General features: G+C 43.0%; 1 protein-coding gene across 1 annotated transcript in view; it reads left to right on the forward strand.

Annotated features, from left to right (window-relative positions):
• Positions 1-12,608, forward strand: part of Mbc (dedicator of cytokinesis protein myoblast city) — a 76,681-nt gene that overhangs the window by 2,929 nt on the left and 61,144 nt on the right. Inside the window, exons 6-17 of the mRNA XM_077687573.1 lie at positions 1,396-1,451; positions 1,547-1,673; positions 3,486-3,631; positions 3,740-3,821; positions 3,917-3,980; positions 4,286-4,384; positions 4,520-4,595; positions 5,915-6,126; positions 8,096-8,220; positions 9,305-9,403; positions 10,886-10,958; positions 11,053-11,156. Of these exons, the coding sequence (XP_077543699.1) occupies positions 1,396-1,451; positions 1,547-1,673; positions 3,486-3,631; positions 3,740-3,821; positions 3,917-3,980; positions 4,286-4,384; positions 4,520-4,595; positions 5,915-6,126; positions 8,096-8,220; positions 9,305-9,403; positions 10,886-10,958; positions 11,053-11,156 (1,263 nt within the window). The remainder of the gene's footprint in view (positions 1-1,395; positions 1,452-1,546; positions 1,674-3,485; positions 3,632-3,739; positions 3,822-3,916; positions 3,981-4,285; positions 4,385-4,519; positions 4,596-5,914; positions 6,127-8,095; positions 8,221-9,304; positions 9,404-10,885; positions 10,959-11,052; positions 11,157-12,608) is intronic.

The following is a 12,608-nucleotide window of genomic DNA, read 5'->3' on the forward strand; positions in this document are numbered from 1 at the left end:
CTGTTTTCTATTTATTTCTAGATTTTTAAAATGTAATGTTTAGTTTAACTGGAGACTTGGTGTGTATGACAAAAACTTGAGATAAAAAACGTTAAGAAATGGTCTTCTGCCTGCTTTTTAGACCACTATATCAAATGCCTTTGACCTCTATCTGCTTTAAATTTCAACGAGATTGCCATCGTGGGATCTTTGTCTTGGTCCCTCACTTAGTGCTACTTGCTCAGAAAAGACAGGTGTCCAATTTGGCATCCAAAATGTTTAACTTGTCTTAGATATTGGAAAAGCTAAAAGTATTGCATAAATTAAGAAACATTTTTCAGTTGCTGTAAGCAAAACTCGCCAAGGTAGAGTGGTTAGCCATGTTTGGGATTATTTTTTCGAATCCCAGGAATTCCTGCCTGTGCCATATTTCCTGTGCTTGTAGGAAGTACACTACAGTCCGGAAACAGCACTGGTAACCACTCAATGAATTTAATGACTAAAGTTTTTTGCATTTAAAGCAAAGCTCTGGAGGGTTGGTGAAAGCAAAATTTTTAGCTAGGCGCTTACCTTCTCAAAGATAATTGTACAAACTCACGCAACGTAGAGAATTTCTGACAGCTTCAGATGCAGTTGCTCATGAGTTGCAAGGGCTCTCGGCTTTCTGTGTTTTCACAAGCTATGGCATCCTGGCAGACAAAATTGATGCATACATTTTTTTGTGCTTCCAGAGTTGTTTCTATCACATAGGTTTTGCAAAGGTTACATACACATCGGGGATACTAGTGCAAAAAAAAGTGCATAACTTTTGGTGTTAATTTCTGCCGGAACAACACTCTAATTGTCTAAATTCACAGTCATTTGATAGATATTGGGGCTCATGAAGTAGGCATTTCAAGTTGGCATTCCAATGTTTCTGGAATTTGGAATTTCTAGTGTGAATCCAAAACATAATGTGGGTCTAACTAAAAATTCTCCCACTACTCATTACAGTTCGAATGTCATTGCGGGTGCTTTTGTAAATTTAAGTTGAATTACTCTTGCGCTATTATGCCTCCCCATTACAACTCTTACACAACAGACGTCAGGATTTTTTGTGACAACCTTTGCCGGGCACACAAACATTTAACTAACAACTTTAATAGATCTTGGTTATGTAACCGCTGTACATATTGGGAGCGGTGCAAACATTTAACTAACAACTTTAATAGATCTTGGTTATGTAACCGCAGTGCATATTGGGTGCGGTGCAAAGATTCCCACTGTAGACCAGGCCTAATCGGTTTAGCAAACGGTTTAGATTTTGAAACGACACAGTTCAACCTAAAGATACTTGTTGACCAAATTCAGTTTGCCAGTTTCCCCACTATGCTTATCTAAGAGATAAATTTTCACTTGCATGCTTGTTTGTTACAGGATGAACTGCGAGAGCTTAAACAAAAGGTCACAGCCAAGATTGAAATGGGCAATGCGTAAGTCGGAAACCACGCCAAACGAAGCTTTGAGTTGTTTTGCCGTTGTTGGAGGTGCAGTTTCCTGTAGCCAGTGTCTGTCGGATGGTGTGCAGGATCCTCGACCTGGACTTGGTTGTGCGGCACAGCAGCGGCAACATCTTGAACCCGGACGTGACCAGCACCGTCGACCTCTATCGTGCACACGTGGACGCCACCAAGAGGATCAAACAGATGTCCTCGGTAAGTGTGGCACTGGGTCCTGTTGTAACTGAGTGGCAGTCAAGCTTGTGTGCCTCTGCGCATGCTCCATCATCATCCAAGGCTTTGCGCTGTCTGGTCTACGCTCAACTCCATGCATTTTGGAAAATATACACAGTATTGTCCACTTATACTGAACTCGATTCTAATGAAATAGTGGCTATAACGAACAATATTCATTTTCCGTTACCATTTGTATACATAGATTTTGTGTCCAGATATAGTGAAAAGTGGAAATAACGAACTGATTTCAGTTTCCCGATGTGTTCGTTATAAGCGGGCTCTCGACTGTACTAAAATCTCGAGTTTTCTTCTTTCTGTCTTTGTTCGTGCGTCACTTTTCACTTGGCTGAAGATTTTGGTTCTGTGTGGTCAAATACAGTAGACTCTCGATAAACAGAACTTCAATGGACCGGAAAAATTAGTTCCGTTTAACAGGAGTTTCGTTTACTGAGAGAGATGTTCTAAGGTGCAAATTTGTGTGCGTACACACTTCTAAGGGCATTTCATGGAACTCTAACCACTAGAAAGTGACTGTAGCTGATAGTTTTCAGGAAGCAAGAAAACTACAAGAAGCGTAGGCACAGCATTCACAAAGTTGATTTGGCAACAATGAGTCGCTGTGCACCACGAAATGCGGCAATTATTTTTGTTTGAGTCCTTGCAACTGCATCTTCACGGAGGCTAGAGGCCTCAAATTCGCGAGTTCTTACGAGCCACTGAATGTAGAAGACGGCAACGTGGTAATGAAGGACGAATAGCACAACGATGGCACGGACAAGGCGACAGGAGGTGAGCCCTGTAGTCTAGGCGTCTAGAATCGAGACCGAACGACTGGAACAAGAACTGCGATGTTGCATTCCTTGCGCTAACGCGGCTAACCACTTACGAGATGATGCTTACGAGGCCAACAAGGCTAAAAAAGCATGGAGGAAGAAAAAAAAAAACAAGAACGAAACAGCCGGAACCGTAAAAAGCTCATTCTCATGCCATTGGATTTCACAGAAGTTCCATTTCTGGTTCCGTTTACACGGTGATGCGGAAATTTTAGTTCCGATTACCGAGAGTTTTTTTACGTTATCTGAATACAACACCAACCAAATTCCAGGCAACTGTTCCGTTTAAGCGGCAATTCCATTTAAGCGATTTCCGTTTATCAAGATTCTACTGTACCATTTTTATTACATTCATTGTGACCACTTATAGGCATAGTATATTTGTTGCGATACTAACAGTGTAATGACAGTGGTAGTAACTGCACTTGCACAGTGGTGGACGACAGAAGCTAAAATTACGAAGCCACTGCGAAACTCGTGAAGCTGGCTCCAACTTCTTTAGTTGGTGAGGTTGCTAACCTAAGGTTTTGGTAAGCTGTGTTGCTGTCACAGTCAGGTGCTGCTTTAGGACATTTGAAAAGATTGCAGTTCTCAAAGCCTTTCATACTCTTCACCCTAACCACCTGTATTGTGCTCAGGCTGAATACAATGTGATCCTGTGAATTTGCTTCGTGTCCTAAAGCTGTTTATGATTGCTGATACAAGTTGTTGACCTCCTGTACAGTTCAACCAACTGTTCATGATTTCAGCCTTACCTAGTGCACCTTGTGCTGTGGGTGCATGTTTGTCACAGTAGCTTGGCTGCTCATAATAAGAAAACAGTGCTTTAAACTTATGAACTTATGCAATAAATTTATGAGGAAACTTGATGAAGGCTCATCGCAAGTCTGGAAGACGTGTAATACTAGCTTGCATTTCTTTATTTCTTTCTTCTTTTTTTGTTTTTGTCGTGGTTTAGGCACAGCTGGACATCGGGTCCCCAAAAGCATCCAGCCATTACTGTCACAACCTCTTTGTCGTGGTGAAGAACTTTGTCTGCCGCATTGGAGACGACGCAGACCTTCTGATGACGCTCTATGATGCCAAAGAACAGAAATTCATCAGGTGTGGTCAAAGAGCAGTGCGTAGCTCTGGCTATTGAAACAAAGTTTGAATATGGAACTTTTTTTTTAATCTACCGCTGTGTAATTTTTTTGTGTTTCAATTTTTCAGTGAGAACTACTTTGTCCAATGGGCCAAGTGCGGTCTTATTAAGGATTTGGACCAGCTGAACAACTTGAGAGTGCTGTTTACTGTAAGCCTGAGAAAGTTTTGTTTGCTGACTCTTCTACAGACGTGGAATGCAAAAATTTGCCCTTGCTACATTTGTTTTTATTTATTATCTTTTAGGACCTGGGAAGTAGAGATCTCAGTCGTGAACGGGTCAACTTCATCTGCCAAATCATCCGTATCGGTAAGATACCCGCACTTCTTTCTTTGTGTAATGGGACGATTTCTGTTTTATGCTCGGAGCAGAGGTGTTGCATAGGCTCTGGCCGGGGAGCGCAAGGAAGTGGAAGGGGGAGCTGCTAGAACAAATAAAGGAAGAGTGGAGAATCCTTACATTTGAGAGCATTTTAAACAAAAAAAAAAGTGCGCTTAGTCTTTGTTAAGAAGTGTGACTAGCGCCCTTCTTGAACCCTCAACCTATTCCTGTGGGTGCCTGTGGCCTGTATTTTTTCTTAATATATTGAATATATTTCTTAAATCCATTCAAAGGTGCGATGGAGCTCAAGGAGAATGATCACAAGAGGTCGACACTGTACTCCAAAAAGGTGTCCGAGTCTGAAGGCATGCGCCGGCCGTTTGGCGTTGCTGGTGAGTTGTGTTGCTCACGTTTGTGTTGTGATCTCCCATCATTTAATTGATGGCGTATTTGCATAGAAAACTGCAGTGGATGGGGTAGTACATGGCACCATACCTTACAAGTGCTATGTGTGGTGTACTTTCCAGCCATGGACATAACTGACATCATCAGTGGAAAGATTGACAGTGATGAAGAGAAGCAACATTTTGTCCCCTATGTTCAGTAAGTAAAGTTATGGTTTACCATGGAAATGTTTCACCTGTGTTCTGGCTGATTGCCAGACTAGAACCACTGGCTATTTGGACAGTACCATTGTTCCATCATAGAATTGAAAAGAAAAAAAAAAAAAAGCACTGATACCTGGAAAAAAAGTTCGTATTTGGAATTGCTCATGCAACAGTATAGCATTTTCAGTTTTTAGCCTCGGAATGCGAAACGCAAAAACGCGTGTGTGTACGAGATTTTGGCGCACATTAAAGGTCCCCAGATGGTCAAAGTTAATTTGGAGCCCTTCACTACGGTGCGCCTCATCGCCTGCATTGAATCGCCACGTTAAACCCTACAATCAATCAGTTTTTAGTCTCGGACTGGCATGAATCATTAGGCCATGTTGTTCTCAAAAGGTGTGGCTTTTGTGGTTCATGCAGCAAATTCTTCCTCTGGGTAGGCAGTGCCTCTAAAGGCTACTTGCTATCAAAAGCCCCTCTCTTGATTTCGTAGTCATTGTGGAGCTAACATGACAGGCAGTGTGGCAGATAACTTTGGCTGTGTTGCTGTAGCAACCGCATTGATTTTTTTGCAACAGGCCTCTGATATTGACACTTCAAGCCAGTGTTGCCCTTGCTATATGCTAAAAACCACTAGACCTTGTGTGCTTTGGGGAAGTACCGGCAGGGTGAAACTGATGGTGAAATCGGTCTGTTGTCACACAGGCAGGCATGAGTTTCAGTTTGTTGGACTACTTTGTTCCAAGTGTAATGCTGATAGAAAATGCATATGCAGACCACCTGAGTGAGCTCTTTTGTACACTGTGATGGTGTGCATCGACATCACACTTTTCCTAATCTTAGTATTTTCCTTTCGAAGGACCTTCATGCTCCTTTTCTTTTCTTTTTTTTTTTTTGATTCACATAATTTGCAAGTTAGTGCTCATAAGAAGTACCTTGTTCACGAATTTGTGAATGGGAAATTGTTTGTGAAATGCTTTGCGGCAGGCAAAGTGTTTCATTTTGGTTAAGACAGGCGGCATTTGTTCCACAGTGTTTGTTTTCCATCATGGCAGGAGGCCAGGGTTTCTATAGGTGAAAATAATTTCTATGCAATCGCTAAATAACCAGTAAGTGCTGCACCGATCTTGGTGCTGAACAAAATAGAACATAAAATGCCACCTTGCAGCAATGTTTGAGGGCAAACAAAGGAGTGGTTTGCGTTAAAAAGGGGGCGGGGAGGCTTATTCATTGCTGGAGCACGCATCACGAGAGACGTCTTGAAGAGGGGGTGTGTCACGCGTTAGTGGCTGCAATCATGAGTGTTTGCTGTAGGTGCGGCGAGCGGGACTTCCTGGACACGGCCATCAAGAAGGCCCTGGCGGCCAAGGAGGTGTCGCAGAAGGAGCACAAGGGCCAGGGCCTCTGGATCTGCCTCAAGCTGCTGCACGGGGACAACAAGCAGGTGCGTGAGGAAAACCCGCACCTCGTCTCGGGCACCACGGCCGTCGCACGCAAGATGGGCTTCCCCGAGGTCATCCTGCCCGGTGGGTGGTGACCTCCTCTCACTCCTCTTCGCGCCACCTGCCAAAAGGCATATTCAGTCACTGTGCGGCACCTTGTGAGAAATGGGAGTGGAGACATCAACTTTTCGTAGCTTTTGCAGACTATGCCCACTACTGTTGGAAGTGGGGATGGGAGAAATGATTAAGCGTGCAGTTCACGTTCACACTCATGGGTTGGAGTTCAGTATAGCTTAGTTCCATGCCTGTATAGGTTGAGTAGACAAAGACAGATCATTAATGTGTTAACTCGGACTGTACCACTGGGAGCCTTCACGTGGACTGTATACTTGAAAAGGATTGTAAAGCTTTGTATAATATTTGCTGCTGTGGGCTATGAGGAGCATGCTAACGAAGTTGTTGGGTTATTTGTTATAAACATTGCTGCTTTGCCTGACAGTGGCACCAAGGGTGCACCTCACACCTTTTGTGGCAGGGTTTGGTGGAACAGCAGTGTGTTCTGAGTGCAAGCTTTGGCAGTGATTATTTCAAAGTACTGAAAAATATCTTTGTTCAGGATTCCAGGAAATGAGGGATTGGCCATTGACAAAGAAGCTGCCAGAAAGGAAAAAAATGAGGGAGAAACATCTTTCTCGGCAGACATGGACAGTTAAACTTTGGAACACCTTTTAGCTATGGCCATGATGACAAGACTCAGCTATTAACTGTGTCACCAACTGCTCGAAAGATGTGTTAAATAAAATAAATGAACATTTCGTTCGTTATATTTCAAACCGGTTGGTTGACCGAAAAACTGTGATAAGATCTTTGGACACACGGCGCATGCTTGAAACCGGGCTTCTATGGTGTCAAAACAGTTCTTTGAAACTCGCAAAAAAAAAAAAAAAAAAAAAAGAAACGTTTCTAGATAGGGCACAGCACATATCGATAATGACGGAGGAGTACAATGCTATACCATTATCACATAAACCGCGCATCGGTATACATTTAGGTTGTTTGTAGATGCATTTACCTAGTGTGCGAGAAACCGTCGCATGGGTTTGTTTTTGGTTTGCGGTTTGGGTCTTTCAAGGTTTGAAGATCTATTGGACGCACTTTTAGCGAAGGTTTCAACACACTTTTGACGGCGCTTTTATGTCAGAAAGCTTTCTCGCTTTTCTCAACTTTCTTTAGGAAGGGATGATAAAGTTTTTTATCTTTCTCTTTTGGTGCCCTCGAGTTAATTAACGATGTTGGATGTATTGAAAGGTCGTCGTGCAGTGTTTTAGAAATTGCACTGTGAAGCTAGCAAGCTTTTAATTCAGTGGGTTGGTTCATGTACACTGTGCTCAAATAATATTCTTGTACTGTACTTTAATTTACAAATGACAGAAAGCTGCATTGTGGTTCAGCGTCTGGCTAGGCAGCCTGCAGAACTTAGTGGAGCTAAAAAAATAATTTATGGAGTTTCATGACATTGTCAAGCATGGTCATCTTGCTGTGAAGTGTTTCAGTTGAAGCCCTTTCACTTGGCCAACACGCGCACACACACGCCTGAAATTTATTTGAGCTGTTAGTCTCTTTAACAGTCTGCCGAACAACTTCAGATAATCTCTAATGCTAATTAAACATGTCTAGCAAAAAAAAAAGGAAAACAATTATGTAGTTACATTGGCTCTACCGAACCTAATTTATGCTTATCACTTACATTTAACCATCAAGCAGTTATGTAGTTTTAAGCCCTTTTTTTTTTTTTTTTCTACAAGAGCTATGGTTAGATACAGCTAAACCTACCAATAATGCAAAAGTGTGTTTGGGCAGTGTTGAAAATGTGCTGTGAAAAAATTGCTGTTGCAGACCATGTAACATGCTAAAATTAACTGTAAGTGATTGTAGCTGGGTGTTCCTCAAAGCATGCCACCATTTTAGGGCGTTCCATTCAGCTATTGTTTTCTTCTTCCTGTACTACTACTGTTGTGTGTTTTCTTTTCTTTTCTTTTTTTTTTTTTTACAGGGGATGTGCGCAACGACCTGTACTTGACACTGGTTCAAGCTGAGTTCTCTAAAGGTGCAAAGACATCTGACCGAAACATTGAGGTCACTGTGAAAGTGTGCAATTCAGAAGGTGCTGTCATTCCTGTGAGTTCTTGTTTTGTTCTTGTCTTCATTGTGGCATGTAGAGCATGCCTTATTTCCTAACGGAAGTTTATTTTCCACTTGTAGCCTGAGGTGTTTGCAAATTGGAGTCCGAGGCGAAACAGTTTATTGGAGTTAAGCATACAGTATTGGTTTGGAGGGAGTGAGCCGCGGGATGAGGGAGAGAAGGAGAATCAAATAGAAAGCACAGACCCAAGCGTGCCTGGGGCTCAGACACCAGGGCTGTAACACGAGACGCGGCGTCAGCGTCAATGCAAATGGAGTGGCAGTATGCAGGAACAGGCGGCAGCTTTCGTTGATTTTGTTCTGAGCCATCTAGTAGTGATAATCAAACAGCTGAGCCCATTGTGAACGTGTTGTATTCCACATTACAGAGGAGTAACCTTACTCTTCTCACAGTTGCTCAGGGTAAAAACTTTAGTCAGGGTAGAGAAAGAACACCTCCAAAGGAAATTGTTTCTGGGTATTCTAAGCTGGGAGAGCTAATAAGGTTGTTTTCTTGACACATTATTTGTTATTTCAGTGTTACCTGTTTAGCTTTGTCTGCCTTGTTCTACGTGGTGCGCTACCAGAAGCAAAACTAAAACTAGGGTATGCTGCAAGTAATTTTACTAATGAAATACATGGACTACGTTATTGCAGTCGTGTTGCTGGAACAAGAATGCTGTAGCAACTAAATGCATTTTCAGCATATTTTGCTTGTAGACATTTTGTTTCCCTCTCTAAAGTACCACGTACTTCTTACCCGCCGCGGTGGCTCAGTGGCTAAGGCGTTGCGCTGCTGAGCACGAGGTCGCGGGTTCGATTCCCGGCCGCGGCGGCCGCTTTTCTGATGGAGGCGAAAAGCAAAAACGCCCGTGTGTACGAGATTTCGGCGCACGTTAAAGATCCCCAGGTGGTCAAAATTAATCCGGAGCCCTCCACTACGGCGCGCCTCATCGCCTGCGTTGCGTCGGCGCGTTAAACCCTACAATCAATCAATTTACCACGTACTTCTTAATTTATTTATACGTACATAATATGAACACGATGAGACTTGACTGACTGTGAACATTTTTATGCCTAGGGTGTTATAAGCATTGGATCAGGCTCCGAAAGCTTGGATGAGTATCACAGTGTGATCTACTACCATGAAGACAGGCCACGTTGGATGGAAACCTTCAAGGTGTGAAACAGGACTTTTAATTTGCACCTGCATGTGTTGTAAGCAATGGAGTCCTTAAGCTTGTATGATCTACAGTTAGTCTGGGGATTTCTTTTAGTAAGCAACATAGGTGCACGAAAAAACTATGCACACCCTCACCCTCCTTCCCTCTTCAAAGGAATCTCAAAATGTAATAACAGCTACTCATTTCGCACGTTTGTCTGGCAGGCATTTGTTAATGTGAGCTTGCCTGCTGTGAATTTCCTACGAGAAAGTTCGATTCGCAGCGGTTGGGTATAGTGCCTCCATTGGCACACAGCAGCATATGGATTACAACTGCTTAAAGATGTTTATTTTAATTGAAATTTTTCTTACCTCCTTACACTGCTCTCTTGGAAAAAATAAATTACCTAGGTCATCTATCTACCAGAACAGTTGTTCTCAAATGAGGGCCTGAAGACCAAGGTCCGTAAAGCTATTCTAGTGTCCACAAAGTGTTAAAACTAAAAGGCCAGCTTTAACGCAACATGTGTGCTGCTCAAGTCTTTACGGACGACATGTGCTGCTAAATTGTATTCCCCCCCCCCCCCCCCCCGCACAGCATTGCAGCTGAGTGAAAAAGTGAAATGCACACAAAGTGGGTGGGGGGCTTTCATTATTCAATCCCCCATCCCCATCTACCATATGGCAGCTTTGCGGTTAATGCTTTGCGCTGCTGAGCACGCCATTATTAACCCAATTTGAGACTGCAGAGGCTTTACTCATGATCAAGGTGAAATACCTGTGTGGATGAGATTTTGGCAAACTTAAAAGAACTCCCGTGTGGTCTAAATTAATTTACAGCCCTTCACAAAGGTGTACCTGATGACCCTCATGTAGCTTCAACACTGTAAGCGGCAATGCTAACATTTTGATGCTCCCTTTCCTTGCCTCCTCCTCCCCCTCTTTTTTTTAAAAGGCGTGGCAGCGATGCAAAATGTTGGCTTTGCAGCAGTGCACTTTCGGGCCTTTCCTCGTAACCCGCAGCCTTACTTTTTTTTTTTTTCACACCTAAGCTATCTTTGCACGATGCCAAGCTGTCCCAGAAAGCCAAACAGGTGTGAGATGGGCTTAGAACAAAGCTCAGTTACAATTTGGGACTGGGCTAGTTGTTGTATCTGTTTTACGTGACAGCAAACAAGAAAAAAGGAGTAAAATGCAGCAATACAACTTTAGAGGGATACCCTGTGCCCAAAAAAACATTAGATTGACATCATTGTGCACCACTCCCTCCCCCAAATTTGTGAGGCTTCATCTGTCATCTTTATCATCGTTTTATGGGGGTGCTCCTGATCCACAACTGTGAACCACGATGCTAAGAAAGAAGCAAAGCCGTGAAGATTTCTGCATGTGCATTTTCTGGCGGTGTCTGTTTCTTTTCCTCTTCTTATGATATTATTTTCTGTGTACTTGCTAAAAGCATTGTGCACTCACTTAGCAATGCATTTCTATTTTTCTCTCCAGATTGCTGTTCCCATTGAGTTGTTCTACAGTGCACATCTGTTGTTCACATTCAAGCACCGGTCATCAAACGAAGGTTTGTCATCGTGATACAGAATTTCTAGTTTCTCCCCCGTGCCTGCATGCAAATGGAAGCTCCAAATGCCCGTGCCTTTCTTTCCCATGTCCAGCCAAAGACAGAGTTGAGAAACCGTTTGCCATGTCATTTGTGAAGCTGATGCAAGAAAACGGCACCACATTGAATGATGAAGTGCATGAGCTACTTGTCTACAGGGTAAGAAATGTTTCTGGAAGCGCTCGTGTCTTGTTCTCCCGTGCACACCATAAGGGCTTCCAAAGAATCAGCTTTATAAAAGCCAGACGTTAACCAGTCTACTGATGGCTGCCACTGAGAGGTTAGTGTGCTATTGAATCGTGGGGTTACTGTGCTAACACATTGAATATCTCAAGGTTGCAAACTTGTGTCAAGGACCAGCCAAAGACATGCTTGGCTAGAGTAAGGGTTTCATATTAAGAAGGAGGTTTACTGGGCAATATGTGTAGGTCAGGGTGTTTGTACCATGTATGGATAGAATATAAGAAATAATTCCTCACCTCAGTTTCCTGGGGAAGTTCCAATAAAGCTTTGGCTATGTTTCGACATGCCAACCTGCTAAAAATGTTGTTCTGATAGCCAAACCTCTTCTGGCTAGGTACGTGCCTATCAATAGTGTGAACTTCAAGGAGTCCTGAAGCAACTTCCACTGGTGCTAAGGGGCAAATAGGATCTCACACAGCATTGTTCAACTTATCTAGTACAGTAAAAGTTTTGTTATAGCAACCAGTATTGATGGAGTTTATAACGTATCAAAATAGCATGTACTACTGCTTTTTTCTTCTGAGCTATTTTAACACTCGAAGACAGAGCTTCGGCTAGCTAGGAACATTGACAAGTTTATCTTGTGTACAGTAGCAAATTACAACACGTGAATGAACGGTATGGGAGTGACATCTCTATCGCATGCAACTAAGTTCTCCAGCTAGCTCCTTGTAGCATGAAAGAAAGGAAAAGGCGACATCAGCATTGCAGTTCGCTTCAAAAACATTCTGCTGGCGAGTATGGTACATTGCGTCACTTCCTGATTCCTTCTGTAAGTGCCGGTAGCAAAGGTGTCGTCCACAAATGTAAACACAGTTTTGTTTGTCTGACGCTGGGAGCTGGAGACGCTTTAGCCACGCTTGTCGTATCTCACTGTCTGGTAATACGCAGTGGTAAATATTCATGTTCTCTCTGCTAGCTTGACAGCCGGTGGCTGCACAGTGCTGTTTCTGTGCACTCGTCGAAAGTTCAAGAACAGCAAAGAATCTGTGATCCTAAAGCACTTCAGTTTGTATTTTTAGTAAAACGTTTGGACTGTCTTCTCAGCCATGACTGGAAGCCTCCTCTGGACAGCTTAGGGAAAACGAGCAGTGCACTCGATACGTACTCAATAAGCATCAAGCTGTGCCCATGTTGTGCGATAAGGAGTGGAAAAGTCATGCACCCCTCCGTCTAACGACGACGATGGTTGAACAGGAAGCTTTCTCGTGAGGGTTTTCTCGGTTGTCGTCTGAGTTCGGAGTTAGTTGCGCAGATGGTTTGGACTTTCGATCGCAGCGACTTTGACTTGGACCTTCCGCCTTTTCATTTTGCATGAAGACAGCTTCGCAATTTCTCCACAATGTTTAATATAAATTTAAATCATGT

Source organism: Haemaphysalis longicornis, unplaced genomic scaffold, assembly GCF_048455015.1.
Source record: "Haemaphysalis longicornis isolate Haplotype H1 unplaced genomic scaffold, Haemaphysalis longicornis Haplotype H1 scaffold_1, whole genome shotgun sequence".
Classification (NCBI taxonomy): Eukaryota; Metazoa; Arthropoda; class Arachnida; order Ixodida; family Ixodidae; genus Haemaphysalis; species Haemaphysalis longicornis.